The 20,167-nt window shown below is 37.5% G+C and overlaps 1 protein-coding gene and 1 long non-coding RNA gene across 4 annotated transcripts in view; one reads left to right on the plus strand and one right to left on the minus strand.

The window, feature by feature from the left end:
- Positions 1–20,167, minus strand: part of LOC116226378 (cadherin-6) — a 99,703-nt gene that overhangs the window by 34,179 nt on the left and 45,357 nt on the right. For all 3 annotated transcript variants that reach the window (XM_031589244.2, XM_090137060.1, XM_090137061.1), the window contains exon 2: positions 16,244–16,599. In XM_031589244.2, coding sequence (XP_031445104.2) covers positions 16,244–16,471 — 228 coding nt within the window. In that variant the 5' untranslated portion in view covers positions 16,472–16,599. The remainder of the gene's footprint in view (positions 1–16,243; positions 16,600–20,167) is intronic.
- Positions 1,430–19,769, plus strand: LOC149918434 (uncharacterized). The gene is made up of 4 exons (XR_016465041.1): positions 1,430–1,600; positions 9,111–9,156; positions 11,376–11,450; positions 19,443–19,769. It is a non-coding gene; the product is annotated as an uncharacterized LOC149918434 (long non-coding RNA).

Raw genomic sequence — 20,167 nt, forward strand, 5'->3', positions numbered from 1 at the left:
TTCAACACCTTTATTCCTCTATAAAATTTAATTAGAAGTGGTTAATGGACTTAAAAAATCAATTTGAGAAGGCCAATGGACAGGGTACAGAGCATTGAGCTTAGTTATCTGCTCAGGTCACATACTTGGAAGGTTAATTTAAGATACAGGTACCCACCCTTTCACTGTTTTGTTACTTCAAAAATTTAACTGAAATTTCTGGTAAAAACTCTAGAACTCTAAAAAAGGATTCAGAAGAAATGGGAGAAAGGTGCTACAGTTCTTCCAAATTTTCTTATACTTTAGAGAAACTAAGGGTTGATTCCTTTCTATTCTTATGTAAAGCAACTTGAAAATTATATGAAGATTTATACTCATCAGCCTCAAAATAGGAGTTTGTCGTTTCCATAGAAAGTAAACAAACAACAGAAAAAAAAAGCATTGACAAGATGAAAAGAAAAATGCAAAGACACTCTACCAGAGCGTAGCACCATAATTTCAAATGTACAGCTGCCAGAAACAGCACTTCCATACTCCCATACAGGGGCTTTTTTCAAACTATTATGACAGGTGCTTAAAATTGGATACCTTCTTTTTTACATCTCCCCACTAACCAAAGATCTGCTATTCTAAGCAATCAACAATCTTCATTGTTAGTCACTTTCTTGATCTCACAAATGTTATGGTTTACAGAGTACTTAAATTAGTTTACTTTACTTCAGTGATTGGTTTACTATAGTGAGTATAGTTACTTTACTGCAGTTAATAGTGTAAGCCTGAATATGGTTCAGTATGACTGATTCCTGAGTATTTGAATTTAAGACAATTTTAATTTTTTGCATCGAGACTGTTTTTCTGTTTCAAGAACCTCCTCCCACTTGCTTATATTCTTTCTCTTCCAACATCTATGGATAATAATGATATATACTCTCAGTATTTTTCTTTGCAAGGCTGCCAGCCTACATGCACTCTTCCTGTGTAAAATGGTCACTTTTCAGTCCTCAAATTGAATCCTGTTTAAAATGCTAGTCTTTCATTTTTTTGAGTTCAGTAGATTCCAAAAGGATCCCATGAAGAGAAGGCCAGATGTGTTGTTTCTAGTAGTTCCATGTAGTTTTCCTGCAATTGATCTGCTTCAGTTGGCCTTCCTTCTGTATGAATGCACACAGGTCTTGAACAGCAATGTTAGTATTTTCCTATGTCTTTTAGAAATAAGTAGATACATTTGTCATTTTTGTTGGCATGTTTAGGTAGCTTCTTCCTGATATCCCTGGACTAACGTTAAGGCTTTTCTAATATATGACCATTCATATCATATTGGAATATATTTTTTTGTTGGTAACTCCTATTTTATTCCTATCCTGTTTCTTTTCCTTCTTTCCTCCTGCAAAATATTCTGGAAAGAGTTATAGCAGAAATGCTAAATTAGGGCTTGACCCAGTGATTGAGCACCTGGTGGGAAAGCAGGGCCAACCCAGGGGAGCTCAGGTGCAAGCACTGTGCCTTAGTGGCCAGAAGGTGTGGAGCCAGGATGCATCCCTTCCCAGACCTCACTGAATGGTTGGCAATGGAGACAAGGGTATTTCACTGTAGATTCCTACCTGCCTGGTGTCTTTTAAAAGTAAGCACTTTTTTCTTTTCTTTTCTTTTCTTTTCTTTTCTTTTCTTTTCTTTTCTTTTCTTTTCTTTTCTTTTCTTTTCTTTTCTTTTCTTTTCTTTTCTTTTCTTTTCTTTTCTTTTCTTTTCTTTTCTTTTCTTTTCTTTTCTTTTCTTTTCTTTTCTTTTCTCTTTTGTTTCTATGTCCATGGCTGCTGTCTTTGAGCAAATCTTTACTTGTTTTAGCCTAGGACTTAGCTATTCCGCTATCATTGCTGTGTTTTCCATTGCATAACAACAGTAAGGGGTATGATGCTGAAATCAAGCATGCAAATACTGAAGTAATATCTTAATGACACAGAGAACTGAAGAGGTAGTAAGGATAAATAAAATTTATGTGAATAGTTAGAGTTATTGGAATTTTTTCTTTAATCTGTAAGGGGTTCCAGGATGCTGGAATAAAAACGAAGTAGAATAAGAAATAGAGCAGAAAGGACACTGAAATAAGAATTTAACATTTGACCAGGATCAGGAAACAAAGTGCTTTTGTATTTGACCCCCTCCAGGCTTGTGTTCTCCAGGTAGGCTGGAAGGCTCTTCTTATTCTTTTATGAGGGTTATAGGCGAGACTGTGTGGTCTGAGGTAGATCTTGACAATAACTTGTCTGATACTATGATCCTGGGGATGTGGGACAGGCTGCCCAAGGTAGCCAGGAACTTGCTGTCCTATTTAAAATGTCTAAAACGAAGAATAAACACCCATACTCTACTGACTCACACCTTTGTTACACACCCTTCAAGATCACAAATGGTTTTCTATCCTGAAGTGCAAATATGCAGCAACAGCTAATCAGCTTTGCAAAAAATCAATTGAAAAGTGTCACTCCTTTCAACGTTGCCTAGGGCCTATCAACTCTTATCCCTCTTGGGTTCCACAACTGCTGCTGCTCTTCAATTTGATTAAATAGGGACAATGACACAAGAGCTTTTTGTCCTGAACTGCAGTACATCAAGCTGGAAAGATCCCTTATTTTGTTGCTCCCTCTCTCTAGGGGGTAACTTTCTATCAGATCTTAAGGACTATTGAACAAAGCTGCAAACTAAGTAAAGGTGTCTCCATGTTCTCTTGGGCTGAAAGATGCTTAGCCCTTCTTTGGTAATGCAGTCTTATTTGTCCCATTTGCTATTTATCTCTAAGCACAATTATAACAGGAATTTACTAAGTTACAACAGACAAATAGGTCTTTAATTTATAAAGCACAATAGACTTCTGTGTCACATCTGATAATCTCTAAACATAAGGCTCCTTGACTTTCACTTCCTTTTATCAAAATTCTTGCTTTCTTTGAACTACTACATGACCACAAGAAAGAGACCCAATCTCACTTTGCAGGTATTAAAGAACTGAAAGCCATTATACCTCCGAGTACTGATTTCTCTCACTTAAAAAAGAACATATATATGTTGTAAAATGATTTCTACAGCTTTGCTTACTGTTTGGTTCATCAAGCCATTGCCTGAAAGATTACAGAGCCCTGTTCACCTAAACTGCAGTGGTCTTAACAAAATAGCATTGTACAGACCTCTAGAATTACCTTCACAAAAGCTTGGAGATCTGTTTTTTATTCAGTTCTCAATTCCTTGTGAACAGATGAAACTGTTTAATCAATCTGCTTTTTGATTCATCTATTTCAGCATCTGGCATTTCTCTGTTGTAGTGGCCACCACTCTTTTGTTTTGTTTTTAAACTGTTTGTTAGAAACAGTACCTGGGAGACAGGAGGACTAGTTTATCTGAGTCATCAGTACCCACTGACTGAAAGGCATAAAAGGCTTAGCCACCCCAGACTTGTCATAGCTTAGCTGAGGTACTAAGAATACTTTCTTGCATGTAAATCTGAGCAGAAGATTAGGAGAGATTAAAAATTGTTTTATTACTGATGTGTACACTTCAGTGGTCAGGAATGAAAATTCAATCCATTGTAGTTTTGAAAGCCAGAAAGAGGTATACAAGTCATTTTATTTCAGGGGACAGATTATCATTACTCCACATTTCCTACCATAACTGGATTGTCAGTCATCGGTTTCAAATATGAGTCTTAAGGACTAAATGAAAAGATGAGTTTGACGCATAACTAATGACTTCCAAGGTATTAAATAAAAAAAAAAAATACAAATGAGTGAAGCTCATTTAAATGCACCTCTGACAAAAGGCAAGATATGCAATGGAAAAGTAGGCTTTATTTGGAAATGCAGAACTTACTGATTTTAATATTGTCTCTCTCAAAGTCTTACTGGCTGACCTTATGTTGCTATTTGATGCTTCTTTGATGTTCTTCTTGCAGTAAAATGTGGGTTGTTAACAATGTTCAGTTTTGTACATAATTATTATAATGTGATTTGAATGTTAGGTGTAATTTGTTCTATGCTAGCTTGTGGAAATATCAAAGATTGTTTAAGTCAAAGCAAGGAAGATGCTGTAATGCTAGAAAGTATCATTGCTCTTGTGTTTATTATCTACCTGCTGAAGGTTACTGTCACTATATTAACTAAAAGAAGGGATAGATGGGGAAATTTCTGCACTCTGGGCTGATTATATTAGCTCAATAGCATCTGGAGGTATTTTAAACTTACTACTTTGTACTAAAATAAATATGTATTTTCTGTCAGGTAAGCTGTGGAGTTATGGAAAGTTAAATGCCTAATTTGTAATGACTTTCAGTGGGAGTGCAATGAGTCTCTAAAGAAATGCATGCTTCCCTGGAAATCTCTTCCCTAAATCCCCATTTTTCAATGGGAGCTGTGAAAACAATTCAAGAGCACCTGCTTTCCTCACAGCTTTTTTTAAAGTTAGAACAAAATTGTTCCCTTATCCTGACATCCTTTTATATCTCAAAGAAAGGTATGTGCATAGGAGCAGATACCTACAGCACAGCTAATGTGCCTTCACTCTTCAAGTTTATTTAACATACTGTGTCCCATTTTCAAGAAAAGATGCTCACTGAGCCAAGAGGCTAACACAGATATATTGTGTTTTAAAAATTACATGAGAATAAGGTATCATATGAGTTTGTACATGCACATAGACATTTAATGGCAGAATACTTTCATGGGTCGATCTACCTATCTTTGAGAGTTTCCAATGACTCTAATGGGACTTCTATCATGTACTGCATTACTCAGTCAAAAAAAAAGGAACTCAAATAATATTAGCTGACAGCAGACATTTACTGACATTAGGAGTTTTTTGGTTGTTCTTGTTTTGTTGCTTTACTTATTTTTCCCTAGAAAAATGACTACATGCTCTTTTGTAACTAATAGACTGCCTTAGCATATATTCCTTAATCTTTAATTTGCCTGATTAGTATAGTTAATGAAATCAATCTGTGTTATATATCCAGCTTTAATTGCCTTTATCATCTTAGGAAATTTACCCAGGGTCACTCTTTATCAGAGATCTGAATTATCCATTTCACTGAAAAGCGTTTTTCTTAGACTCATAAACTTAAAAAAATAATTTTTTTTTTTTTTAAATCTCCCAAATCATCCCACAGCAGCTTGAATTTAATATTACATCAGTGTTGTTCTTTCTTTGTAGATATAATGCAGATTCATAAAGCTAGATGAAGAAATGCATTTTTAATTCAGTAAAAACCTCTATTCCTTGAGTGGGAAGAGGGGTAGGGAAGATATTCCTTAATGGTGAACTAGTAGGAAAAAAAATTGCTTGGCCTAATATCCAGAAATGTTTTTACTGGGATACGGTTGAATAAAACATCAGGCTTCTTCAGTAAGTAACAGCTTTTTTCTGTTCCCTGATGGATGTGCTTGAAAGCAAATGCTCATCCTTTGCTTACTGACAAAGGTGATCCCTTGATATTCTGAGCTGCACTTGATGCTGACAATCAAATCCAGAGGTATGTGTATGAATTTTATATGCTATATAAAAGTGTGTGGCAGGGTGGAAAGAAGGGATTGGAGAAGTGAGGCTATAGAGAAACATTCAAACAAATGGGGAACCATATTCTGATTTAAATCAACGTTTAACAAGAATGAAATAAATTCATATCCACAAGTTTAGTCGAGTCTTTAATCTGTTTGCATACCTGGCTTATCTAGTTCTGTGATTCAGAAAGTGAGGAAAGGAAAAATATCTCTGCACTGTCATGCTTCCCAAATTTATTTCTAAAAGTTTCTGTTGCATAAAGAGATAACTAGAAAACTGTGTGAGGCAATAGTTACAATTGAAAAGGCCACATATATAAGTCTTAACTGTGTTCTCCCTGGAAGGCTGCTCAGATAGAAAATTCTTTCTGGGAAAACTTGGCCAAGGCTGCCACTGAGTAAGTTTTTCATTCAAAAGAGCATTCCTCAAAATATCAGCCTGGGTATGAAGGAATGGGTCACATGGCTCAAATGTTGAGATAAACAAGTGTTAGAACTTCAGGAGGGCAGGGGGGTGGATTAGCAAAAGATCAGTTCAGGTAGATGGAGCTTTGCTTTGGAACAGGTGACAAATCAGTCAAGAGCTTGCAGATAAAGGACAGATCAACATGAGTGATATTGTGGTAGACATCCACTACAGACTGCCTGCTCAAAGAAATGAAGTTCTTGAAGCCTTTGTTAGACAGATGGAGGAAGGAAGCTGTACAATTGAAGGCTGTGGTACTCATGAAGGACTTCAATCATTCTGATGTCTGCTGGAAGAGCAATATGGCTGTATTCAAACAACCCAGATTTCTACAAAGTGCCATAAGAAAATTTCACACAAGTGATTGATGAGTTGACCAAAGGACATATTATGTTAGATGGATGTGAATGTAAAATTTACCCTCAGGTCTCAAAGGTCCTTGAGCCTAGCAGCAAATTCTAGCGAAGTGAAGCATTATTCACAGCAGACAAAGCAAGCAAGCAAGCAAGCAAGCAAAAAAAAAAAAAAAAAAAAAAAGAACTACAAAAATGTAGGGACTTGTTCACCCACAATTTGGGTGAACTCAGGTCCACACTCAGAGTGGGATGCATAAAAAAAAAAAAATGATGACGAAATGTTTTCTTGATGTGGTATTTGACAAGATACTGAGGAAGGTTCCTAATCTCTGAGAACAGGAAAAGCCACAGGCAAGGCAAATCTGGGAACTAAGGACTGGGCAGGTATACTTCAGTCCGAAGCTATGGAGCAAATCCACTTGGAAGGTAAATCTAGGTGCAAGCAAAGAAAACCAAGGTGATAGAAACAACATGGGTTTAACAATTGCTTAACCGAATGGATTGCCTTTCATGGCATTGTGAAAAAGCAGAGAGGATTATTGCATGACCTTCGAAAGGCTTTTGATATAAAATCTGGATAGACAAATTGGTGAGATATGGACTGCAAAAATGGATGGTGAAATGTGTGGAAAATTTCATGGATAGACAAAAACAATGGGTTATGATCTGTGGTTGATTATTTATCATGTTCCTCAGGGGTTGATACTGGGGGTTAATACAGCTTAATATCTTTATTAATTATTTGAATGATGGAATGCACTCTCAACAATGTTTTTAAGTCATTAAAGAAAAGAATGGAGGTGGTTTGCATTGAGAGCTTTTAATATTGAGAATGTAGAGTTGCTATCTGGTAGTCAGCAGCAGCTTGGAGAAATGGACTGATGAAGTTCAGCACTGGCAAATATAAGTTTCTGTATCTGTGCTGGAATACAGTCTGGATGGAGAAATAGTTTTGTGCTGAAAGATCTGGATGTTTTACTTCAATAAGCTGAAAATGTCCTTGCTGAGAAGAAAGCCAACTGAACACTGGTTTCTTTTAGCAATAGTATAGCCTACTCTCAGAGGCTCAGATCGTTCTCCTCTATTCATAGTTTGTGAGAATAGAAGTGGAGCACTGCATTTAGTTTTAGTTCTCCTCTGTAAAAGAATGACATTGATACACAGCATTAAGTCTACTGAGGGGTCACAAAAAGGGTTAGGGGGCTGGAGCATATGATGTATGTGGAGAGGAGAAAAATGTTTTTGTTTCGATTTCAGAAGAGAAGGTTTATTGTTGTTTACAGCTACCTAATGGCAAAGAGTAGATAAAGACAGAGAAGACAGCGAAAAGATGAAAGATAGTAGTTAGAAATTGCAATAGGGGGAATTCTGATTAGATATTTAAAGGAAAAAAAAAATCAAAAAGAGGTGGTTAAGCACTGAGAGAACTGCCCAAGAAGGTGTGGAATTTCTGAACTTGGAGATAGAACTTGATTGAGTCCTGAGCAACGTGCTCTTAAATGGACCTGCTTTGAGCAGAGGGGTCAACAAGATGCCTCTAAGGATTTCTTCCAGCCTAAATTATTCTGTGGTTCTGTTTGTCAGGAGTAATATTCAGTGCTGGACAGTTCAAGATTCAACACTGCTTGTCTAGGAATGAGGGTTAATTTTGACTGGAATGACTGGAATTCTGTTGGTGAGAATATTTTTCTCCAAATTAGTATTTGTGGAATAAAAAAATATGTGTTTTTGGAGAACATGTTATGATATGGTCAAATCAGCATAAATAATCTGAAAGGAGTTTTCCAGAAAATACTTTCTGCAGGTAAAATCATAAATATTTGCATGAAGTGGGTTAATCAGGGTGAATTGTGTAGATCCTGGCAGGTTGAGTTACCTGGAAGTAGCATAAGGCTCACACTCTTATATTAATTCTCTGGCTGAAACCCCCTTGGAGGTTGTTATTCCCTACGTCTACTGGAAATTCTCTGAGGAATTTTAGCAGTTATAAGTTGCATTAGCTCTCCTTTAAGCAACTGACCTGAAATGTGTAAAACCACAGAAAGAGCATCAGCTGGAAAGAATCTATGAATGCTCTGACACCTCTGTTTGCATGGCCTTTAAATCTACTGCCTGAGTCAGCTTGATTGCAGGGCCTGCTTTGTAGAAGCATGTCATGGAGCCATAGATACAGTTATACTCTTTGATTCTGTCTTTTAGGGAGAATTTGACCTCTTGTTCTTGATAACATAATGCAAATACAAAATTTACATGTTACATGACTTGAGTAGATGTAGCCTGCCAACATGAAGACGCAGTATGCACAAAGCTGCCAAACAGGCTTAATAGGATGATAGTTACAAAGCAGCACAGGGCAATAAAACCTTTTTTGTTACAGTAGATGATTAACAGTGAAACATTTCACAAAGAAGTAAGAAATAGTGCTGGGTAAACTATCTCTATGCAAAAAGGCCACTCCAGCTAGACCTTTGTATAGTTCTGCTCCATTCAACATGGCAGACCAGCTGGGGATAGAAGGGCTGCAGTATGAGTGATATGTCTCCCAAGGAAACAACTCTGAAAAGAAAATACTAGTAATTACAGTTTCAGAATAAACTTTTGCTGATATGTTTTTCCCCTTTTGTAAAGTACAGTTTAGCTCCCAGCTCACCTAGCATTTTATTTCTCTACAAATTTTATTGTTCTTGATGTCCTTTTGTGTGTGTGTGTGTGTGTGAAATTAGAAAAAGAAAGAAAGAAATGATATTTTCCTTTCTCTCTTTCTTCCAGAGGGCAATTCTTACCTTTCCTTCATCTGCCACCTCAGGCTTTCACGGTGAGTACAAGCTTCACTGAACCCTGAAGCATTTGCAAGTGCATGCTAAGGTTTGCTTCACCCCATTAATGGTGAAAGCAAGCCACAGTCTGCATTAGCACATACAGATCAGTGGTAGCTATTCACATCACAACACATTTTCAGTTTGTTTTTGAAATGCTATGCTGACTGGCCACAGCTCTCAATCTGCTGCTGCCCCACTGTGAACCTATGTTCACCAGTGAGAGAAACAGCAGCAAACACAAGGGCAGTCACAGAGGATAAGTTTCATTTAATAAAAAGATTTCTGTAAGCTTTACAGTTTAATATTTTTGATGAGCCAACTGTAAATAGCAAATAGCGGAATAACAGTGGTTCTTTATCGTAAGCCTGATAGAGGGATTTTTTTTCTAGCTGTTGTTAGCCTGCAAGTCTTATATTCACAACACTGCAGCTTTATAGAGAAGACTTGACTTTGCTGTACAAACAAATAGGAAAATGGTAATTGCAGCTCCAAAGATCAGTAATTTAAGTAACCCAAAATAAACCATGAACTTCACCTGTGATTTCTCCCTGAGGAGAAAAATAAATGTGTTAAGCTATTTTTGTATAGCTAGAAGTCTAAGGGCACACAGTCCAAGAAGACAGGCAGATTGCTGACAAAGGGAGGACAGGATGATCTGTGGAAAGATGTGGCCCGAAATGTAAGCACTGGTAAGAGTGGGTTGTTAGTATATAGAAATAAAAACTGTGTAGTTCTGGGCACAAAAAAAAAAAAAAAAAAAAGCAAGATTTTTTCACTTCATTTATCAAGCCAGAGAGAAATACTGTCCTGGGAGTTTCAGAATTTGCTTGCCTTGACTTCTCTAGGTAGAATGAGAAGAAGAGGAGGAGGTTATGTTCCACTGCATTTTAAGTACCATCATGTACCATAAAGGAGGAGATGTGGAATGTTAGAGACAGATGGTTGTAAGGTTCTATTATTGTGTAATATATTTGGGTGTAAGAATGATGCCAAGTAGATTCACAATTATGAGAATCGTAAATGTTAAACATGCTTTGTTTCCAGCCTTTCATTTTCTGAATGTCGTTCTTGCCCATCCCACCCATTTCTCATTATCTCCTTTCTTAGCCCCCATATGATTTAAAATCTGCAGCCTGTTTTTGGATTCGTGTCCTGGGCCTTTAACCTCTCAGCGGTCCCTTGTTTCAGTTATCTCTATTCCACAGAGACCAACAGTATAGAGGGTTTCTATCAGCGTCAGTAAATCTTTCAAAGAGGAATATAAGACAAGTGTGTGTATGTGTGTGCAATTCAGTATAAGGATGAAGGGCAGTTGGGAAAGTCAAGTGGTAGAACATAAAATATGAATGATGGATGAGGAATAAAGGCAGTGCACACATGCCATGGCATTTGTTCTACTTTTTGCAAGGATGACATATATTCAGCCTGTTGAAGCAACAGGCAGGTGCAAGCTAAGAACTCTGATTTTTTTTCAGCATTATTTTATTCATTTGTGGTTTATAAATTTCTGATTTTTAGCTCCGATTATGTCATTTAACCTCCCTGTATATCAGATTTCTCTTCTACAAAAGGCTTGTGCTAATGCTTCTTTCACTGCAGTATTATTGCAATTAACTAATATTGGTATTCATAAAGGACCCTGTGACTTTTTTGTCAATAGCAAGGGCAGGAGTGTCACAAACACAAAAGCTCTATGCTCTGCTAAGAGAAAAGAGGCATGATAGCATATTGCTGATAGCTTTCCAAGGACTCTGGCACCCTCACATAGGTGGAGGAAGAAGGCATCTGGAAAGGTACAAGGATTTATTTCTCCTCCATCTGTGATGATGATGGGTGTGGTATCATCTGAGAGGTACATCATGGAGTCATGTTTTCTGTGCACATTTGGTTGTGAAAGAAGAATGCTGAAGAATTGCCAGGGATGGGGGGTCTAGCCCTGAGGCCTGTGTACACTGTGGGTAGTGCTACAGTTAGCTTGACTGAAGCAACCAAGAAATGACTGATGGCTCTCTTCAGTTTTGCTGCAAGCCACTCCAGGACAAAGTCATTGCAAGACATTAGGTCTGGGTCTTGGGTTGCATTTCTCTTGGAAAATCAGAAAGTAGAATCTGTTCCTAAAGAAATGATATTCTGAATGTCAAAAGAAATTGAAAGCTGTTTTGAGTAGACTCATTGAAGAAGTCCCAAATGTAACTTAAATGTAATTTAATTTTAGGCTTCATGACCTGGTCACTTTGTTTGGAATAGGAAACTGAAGGCATCATGAGGCTATCAGAGCATTAGCTACAAGGTAAAGAAAAACAATATTTGCCAGTAGAATTGTATGAGGAATGCTAAAAGCCCAGATGCTCACAGTCATTTTAGTTTGCCTTTACACATCTTGGCTTTTTTGAAAAACAAAAGTTTTGGAGATAAGTACAGAGTACTAGCATATTAAAGATCTGAGTGAAAGGGGAAGTTTTTCTTGCTAATTGTCCAATTAAGATGTCATAAATTTTTCACATTGGAGTATGTGACCCATTGCTGATCAAGATGTTGAAAATGTGTGGACTGTATTACAGGACAGTAATTTTCATTCTTTAAATAGCCCCTCATGTCACAACTGTACATTTCTCTCTCACAATGTGACTTAGTCCTACTACTTGCCATGGTTTGGAGATATTCTCTTTTTGATTTGGTGATGCTTGCCTTCAAAACAGTTGTAGCTGTAAGTAAAGTCAGGGAAAAGGAAGCAAAATATTACTGGAAACACACTGCAATACCATTCAGTTTATCACGTCCTCCCTAAAAGCAGGATTGATGGTACCTGAACACTCCTTAAAGAGGGTAAGGAATCTTTCACTGTGGGTTTTTTTTGTTTGTTTGTTTGGTTTTTAATACCAAGGAGAAGGATTCTACTTTTTCCTAGGTGCAGTATCCTTTCTGCTTTGCCAAGACACATAGCAGCAGAACTTTGACTTTTATCTTCCTTGAAAAATTGAGTTGTCAGCAGAGGATGATTGTTTATGATGGGTGGTACAGGTAGAAACATCAGATAGCTTCCAGGCAACCATACAGCTTGAATTATTTGAGCATCAATAAGACACAGAAAAAATGAAAAGTATGTCTGGAAGTTTCCTTTCACTGTCAGACAGACAGTGAGACAAAACCATTCTGCCTGTTGTTATCAGGAAAGCAAGTTGCTCCTTTTTACTGCAGGCTGCCAGAAGCTGTTTCCAGGTTAATGAGTAAGATTTAAGTCTTGTTCAGAACTTTCTTTAGTCTAAATGAAAGAGGCATCCTATCCCTTTATATAACAATGACTTGTAGGTTTGTGCTCTGACAAGACCACTCAGTGATGGATGCCAGTACATGGGTTTCATGCAGCCAATGGGATAGCTGTGTAAAGACATCAGATGCATACAAATGATTACTGTACCTTTGAGTCTACTATTGTAACGACAGCTTTTTTTCACTCTGTTGCTCAGAAATATCTGAAACCTCAGAGGAATACAGCATATATTTCTATATACAACTACAGTACCACTTTATCTTTTACCTGTGAGTTAGGGCTGGGGTGAATGCCTCTCCTTAAAATTTTACTAAATAGCTGTTGGTACAAATAGATAATTTTTAAAAACCTAATTCAGATGTTGCAGATTTTTCTGGATTGTAGAAATGGGAACTTCTCCACTTTGATACTCATGTATCATCCTTTTATTTTATTTTTGGATTGAGTCTCTGGCAAGTGTTGTAATTTCTGAACCAGAAGAAAAGATATCTTCAGGTTAAAATGTCACTGTGCCCATCAATCACACTTCAATGAGTAGCTGTAACTCACAAGTTATTCAGCAGTGCAATGAATAATTCCAGTCTAGAACTTTTATACCAGTTCCTTATATTACTGAGCCTAACCAAGACTAGAGGGCATGTATTCCTATTCTTTTTCAAAGGATTTATTTTGTGAATATATAGGAATGAAACTTAGGAATAGAACTGGATGATAAAATGGTGGATCTGAATTCAGTGCCACAGCATACAATCAACTTGTGTTGATAACGCTAGGAGATTTGTGGCAGATGCATATTCTTGTCTAAGATACAGCAGCATATTTGAGTCGATAGTAAAATCTGTAGTAAACAAAACTGGAGGACCTGTTTCTAATAGTTCATTGTACCTATGGCTACCAGAAAAGGACTACTTTGTTTTATATGTGCTCAGGTGTGCTTAGACAATTATCTCCTAAAGGACGGAAGCATTTGGGTTTGCTGGAGATAAAATACACAGAGCATATAGCATTGTAGTGCTCTGGCCCATGACTCATGATGCTTCAGCGTTGCCTTCAGTACTGCCCTGAGCTTTACTGCTGCTTGATATCTTCAGAGAGATTACCTTTTTTATTATCTCAAACCTGAATATGTTCCTCTTCACTTTTCCTCTTCTTCTCTCCAAAACTATTATGATATAAATGTGGTTTCTGTAGCACAAACAGTTACAGGTTTTTATGACTTTAATATGGGCAGTTATAAAAACAATGCTGTTAGAATATTTTACAGCCAAGTTGTGATGTCTAATCTTTTCATACAGGTGTTTGAATTAAACACGTTAACAATTAACAGAAAAGGCATAAGTAAAAGCAGACTAAAAGATTTCTTTGTTTAGAAGATTTTTTTTTTATGTTCTGATGTTAATGCCCACCAGCTTTAACTATTGAACACAAAAAGCAAAAAGCTAGATATGACTGCCTATGCAGTAAAAAGAAAGCACAATTCCCCTTTACATGCATATATCGCTATTGTTTTCAAAGAATTTCCTATGCATGTTTCCTTATGGTATAAGGGAATAAGAAGAAGATAACCAAAATCTCTTATCATTTTCAGTTCATATTTAAGGTTAACATTCTGTCCTCTGAGACAAAATATGCTTCATAAACATGTTCATTATCCTCATTTGCCCATTCCAATCAAGTTTAATTGCTCAGCTAAATTGCCTGGTTACCTCAATTTGGAGACATTCAGCTGTTTCTATCGCTTATCCTCACACCAATATTCAACTTTCTCTAATAATAAATGGCTGCTGTTCCATGCCTTTTGGCTAATTGTTAAATTACAAGGGTGTGAGCAGTTCTGGCATTTGAAAGACGTGTGAAAGGCCACTTGTGAACAGCCCAGGGACACAGAATCAATGACATTTATACATTATGTGTCACTTCTATGCTTTGTAATAGTAAATGCATTAAAGTACAAATAAACAGGAGAATAACTTAAAAATAACAACCACTTTTTTTTTTTTTTTTTCTTTCTGTGACTCCACTTCAAACTTTCTTGGGTTTTTTTTGGTCCAACTAGATCATTTTTAGCTGTCTCACTGCAAACACATCCTGAAGGAGTATTTGCTCCCTTAACAATCCCTCTGTAGTCAATAGCTTCTACTTGAATTCTGCAGTGTGGAGAATGGGAGACTTGGGACTGAGAAGGTTTAATGTCAGAATTTGCAGTGAAAATGACAGGCTGCTGAAAGAGCTCCCTACCTCGACCCCCACAAGTATTCTGTAAAACAAGAGTGTGTGTGGAGAACTGCCGTCTTTCAATTTCTGTTCTTTCTTTTTCCTTGGCTCCGTACTTCTTGTCTGTTTGATTTGTTTGGATCTTTTTTTGTTTGGTTTTCCTTTACTCTCTCATCTTCTGTTTTTACTGTGTTCTCTTAAGGTAACCTTATTTTCCTGAATTCTATTCTCTACCCCTATTTGATTTGTTTCCCTCCCTCGATCTTGATTCCTCTTTGTAAAGTTTCCTCTCCACCCACCTCTGTCTTTCTAGTTCTCCTCTCTTACTCTTCTCTGGCTTTTTTTCTTACCCTCTTATCTTTCCTTCTGCTTCTCTCTGAGGACTCTCTGCCTTTGGCATTTTCCTGTAGATTGGGTTCAGTGGTACTCTTCATGAATGCTGATTATCTTGGTTGGAGCTCTATGAGTATTATACCAGCTGAGTAGCTCTTCATTTGAATCATGCCTTGCAGCCATTTAGTAGGAAAGGAGTGTCACATCCAACTTTGAGTGACAGCTGATTGGCAGGCAAGAAAAGCAGCCACCATCTCTCATGGGAATGCTCAGAAGCTTGTAGAGGGAGATAAAATGTCAAACCACTGTGATCTGCAGCCTCTGCTGTGAGGCCTGAAAGATCAAGCTAGATCAGACACAATCCTATTTGAGTTTAGAAAACTAAGCTATATTGTTTTTACTTTGAATGTTATCATCAATAGCATAATTTCTGCATTCTGCAAGAGAGACTCTTATAGATTATGACACCTTGGGCAGTGTAGACTCCCTCTAAATAAACCACAAATGCATTAGCTCTATAGTTTACCTGAGGAATTGTTACCTACACAGGGGCCTGCCACTCAGGGATGTGGATATTCTCAGAATTCAGATGTAATTTTTATTTTCTAAAGACCCTTTTCTAGCTGTTGGCATGCTTTGAGCTTAGTACTTTTAACCTGATTGTTACCTAGCACATAAGCACAGTGTTCTTCAACTCTTTGTAATAGCATGGCTTGTGTATCGTGGTCATGTCACAAAGTCTTCCATGGCACCACAAAACCTCTTCATAAAATGGCTGCAGCACTGGTATGTGCAGTGGAGAATAAGCAATGAAATGGTTGCCTGCTGTGTAATAGGGAGAATCCTCACAAAAGTATAGGCACTGTGAATTCTAGGTATCTTGGAATAAACCCTCTTCAAGTATATATAGTTTGACACTATATAGTTAAAAAAATGTGAAGGAAAACACATTTTAAAGATAAAAAGTGAGCTAGACTATCCTATAATTGAGCTGCATCATATCCATTAAATAATTTTAAAAACCAGAAGCTTTTGAAGATTTGGGCATGATTGACCATGGGACTTGCAAATTAAACTAGGAACTCCTCATAGTTGATTACAATTTGAAGCTTAAATATACTAACCTTTCTACTGAATTACTCCTCAGCTGAAGCAGGGCAGCCAGAAATGAGAACTGAGAACTGTAGCAGGCATCATTCTTACCTACTTGCTTTTGCTGGCTATCTAGCTCTTCTAAAATCAAAACATATCTAAAAGAATCTTACCTTGCCAACATATTGATAGTCAGTTCCTGTATATTCCTCCAATAAAAAGAACTGATTCCACATCCAACTCCGTTTGGAACGACTGAGGTCTCTCCTGCTGTTTCCAGACAATACCAAAACCTTTTCCTTTTCTGGAAAGCCACTAGTCCTTTTGGACAGCAAAGTTAAGAAACTTTGGTGGGGCTGGCCAGCCCAAAACAGCAACCAGAAGCAATGGTAAGTTCTCATCACGGCAACAAGAGAAGATCTAAATAGCAACTGTTTTTCTTGTCCTCAAGCTAACCTATTTTAGTGCATCAAATCCAATCTCATGCCGTCTTCGTTCTTTAAGTAGTCTTTGCAGTCTCAGAGAATCTCTGAAAAGAAAAGTAGTAATGTTGTAAGTATTTTCAAAAGTATTAACAATCATCATTACAGCAAGTAAATCCAAAAATTAAAAGAGCAATCAAAAATTAGAAGAGATTGTTGAAAAGCTGTTCCTGGTTCAAAACATTGCAAGCAGTCCTTTAAATAATTGAAGTGAATGTATGTTGAGTAGAAGGAGGTAGTCCTGATGTGTTTTGATATTGGTGGTGTCTTTCTTCCTTCACCTCCATTTACTTTCATTCATGAACTAAAGCAAAAAAAAAGTATTTACATTTTTACAGCCTGGGCTTTGCTATATAGCTGATTAATTTCTGACTGGGGATCTTGATGTGGTTACTTTATTACGTTCAAGAAGGATTAGCAAGAGTGCATACTGTCATCTCAAGGACATTCAATTGCTGTAGTTATGGGCTGAAGAGCCTGAAATTTCCAGGATTTTACCTTCAAATGTTAGGAATTTGTACTTAACTTCATTTAGGAAGGGTCAAGTAAACAGGCTAGTGAAGTAGATGTATGTATTTGCCAATATCTCCCACGCTCTGGACCTCTTTGACACTGTGAAGTTAAGTGGAAGTCTTTGTTCTCTTTGGTACCTGTTGCTTGAGTTATGTGTTGAGTTTTGAAACTTTAATGAATAGTTATATATGTAAATATTTTTATTATTAATTAAAAAGTATAGCAGTCATCTAGTTAGTCTCTGCCTCTGGGCTCCTACTAGCTACTGCTTCCTATTTTAATATTAAATATCTGTACACCTTCAAAATAATTATGAAAATGATCCCTATATCACTGAAGATTGCACGACTTTCATCATGGAGAATATCATGCATTCAACACTATAGCTTGGTGTTGACAGTTCATCTGTTTTAAAGAAGTTGAAAGCTTTTATTAAGTAAGAAGAAATGATATGAGGAACCAAATGCCTAATGAACAGCTTTGGAACAATTTGTTGTCTGAAGAAATTAGAATTAGTTGACAGAAAAAATTCCACATATATATTCCTATATATAGGAATATTTTTCATAAACTTTTTTTTTTTTTTTTTTTTTAGTTCAAACAGATCCACTCTTAAAGTTTATTTGCTTGATTTTCATTTTGTTTTGCACAGATGCTCTTTGGAGAAGTTATTTTTTTCAGTATTCTTATCAGAAGCTATAAATCATTCTGAACCAGCTCAATATTCAACAAGGCAGCTCTCAGTGTTTGTAAATAAAATTGTTGAATGGTAATCTGACTTTATACTAAATCCAAAAGAGATTTTATTTTATTTTCTAGACATTTCATGCATCACTATTTGGATCATATTGTACATCAAAGATCATTTTTCCCCCTGTAATTTATGTTGGGTTTGTCAAGGTGTAAATCAGGCAGAATTTAACCTTTGAGGTACATTCATGCAGTTAGAACATTTCCAATGCCTCCTTTTAGCCGTTCTGCTGGTTGTCACTGTTCTTAGTAATACATTGTATAAAATAACCTCAAGTCTCTTGTAGTTCCTCTTAGTAAATCATTTTCCATTAAAAAAAAATACCACTTAACTTTTAGATGATGGTAGGTAATGGAAAAGGGCTGTTCAAACTATATCGTTTTACAGCTTCACTAGGTAAAATACTACAAGAAGGTAGCTTCTGGGTGAGGAGAAATCAGTTTTTTAACATTAAGAGGACGGGTGGAAAAGATACAATTAATTCTGAAATGATGTTGTTTCCTCTGGAGAAAAGGGAAAGTTCCCAGTTAGATCTCATTAAGATCAGTAAACCTTCTGTAGGCAAAGACACTTCCATCCTGCAGGGCTTGGGAGATGTGCCTACGTAAACATCTGAGCATTGTGAGGCTGGCTCAGACCCATGGGTTTACACCCATCTGAACATGCACGCATTCAGGAGTCACAGTAAGAACAGATCCACTGCCCACAGCAAGGTGGCCTTCACAGGAAAGGGGAAATTTGTGAGAGGAACAGAAAGAGCAAAATGTGAGTAGACTTGAAGTGTTTGGCAGAATCAGGCACCAGGCAAGAGTGAGCTGAGGTAGCTTCAGCTTTCTTCCTGTTTTTATGGCACCTGTTATCTTCTTCCTATGCCCTTCTGACTTGGTCAGGCTCTCATTTAAGGCTCTGCCAACATCCCTCCTTGTTCCCCTCAGCTCTGAGTCTCTGCACTCTGGTAAGACACAAAAGGGGAAATGATGTTGCACACGGTACTTCTGACTCCCACACTATTGCCCATCTGCTCTGCAGAGAGGCTGCTGGCTGCCTGGGTGAGTTAATGAGTTCCGTGGGCAGCTGCAGCCCTGGCAAGCTGCCCTTTAACTGCATACCTGTTGTGAAGCTAGCTTGGAGTGAAGATGGGAAAAGACAGGAGAATTAATTTCTGGCTGTGTGCATATGGCTCACCTTGCTGGGGAGGAAGGGTCTGAGATAGGGAGTACAGCGTATAAGCAAACGTATTATTTTGCTATTAGTGAAGTCTGCATGGCAATAAGGGAGTGAAAATCATCACTCCACAGGCTCCACCAGGGCTCATCTCACTGCCCCCACAGCCAAATCCCACAGTGAGCTTGTGTACCTCTGCTCCTATACTTAATGTTTCCTGAGCAGTGCTGCCTGGAGCAGAACTGCCTGACAGGATTTGTGCCAGCCTCTTAAAGGATCAGTCCTTCAAATGCCAATTGCCAGGAAACAATTATTCCTACAGGGGAATTTTCTGCACTTGAAGTCAGCTATATTTCACAGCTCTGATGTCATGGGAGAGGTTTTATAGTGGCTCATGCTGAAATATAGCTCATGAGAATGATATCATAGCTGTGAAATATAGCCTTTTATTCTTCTTTGCAGAGATGTGTCCAAACAGCTGAAATAGGGGCATGATCCCATAATGTCCCTCTTGACTAGGTGGTCTCCGTGCAGAAGCCAAGCAGCTAAACCCCAGCAAATTCTGTGTGTACGGCAAGAGAGCAGACATGTTTTTACAGACCTTGGCTTGAGTGTGCAATCGAGATGAGTACCAACCGAAGCCCAGGATGTCTTTACAGTTACCTTTGCTTGTAACTGTATTATGGGTCATAATGATAAATTTAGTGAAGTGAATAAAAAGAATGGGAGCAATATACTGTGAGCTGTGTCTTTAGTAAAGAGTTAGCTCCTTGTCTCTTAAATGGCTTTTGTGCTTTTTTTTCAACGTCTCATGCTGCAGAGAGGTCTCTGCAATGTAGTAGCTCTTTTGCAATTTCTATGCTTACTCCTTTCTTTAATTTGAAAACAAGTCATTCACCAGGGATGCTTTTTTTCTGTAATGGGAAGAGTGCAAATATAATTGACAGGATGTTTCCTTTGGTCTCCACCAAGGGATGGGGGCTAAAATTTGTGTTTTCTTCACATCATACAAAGACAAGGAGTAAGACAAAGAGTACTTTAAACATTTCACTTTTCTCAACCCTCAGCTGGTCAGCTGGTTGGGGAACGCACTGTGTTAATCAACTGAAATGTCAAGAGTGAAAAACGATTTCACTGTACAACATTCTCAGACAACTGGCTTAGCTCTGTCAGCTCAAATACATATC

Source organism: Phasianus colchicus, chromosome 3 (genome assembly GCF_987193195.1).
Source record: "Phasianus colchicus chromosome 3, bPhaCol1.hap1.1, whole genome shotgun sequence".
NCBI lineage: Eukaryota > Metazoa > Chordata > Aves > Galliformes > Phasianidae > Phasianus > Phasianus colchicus.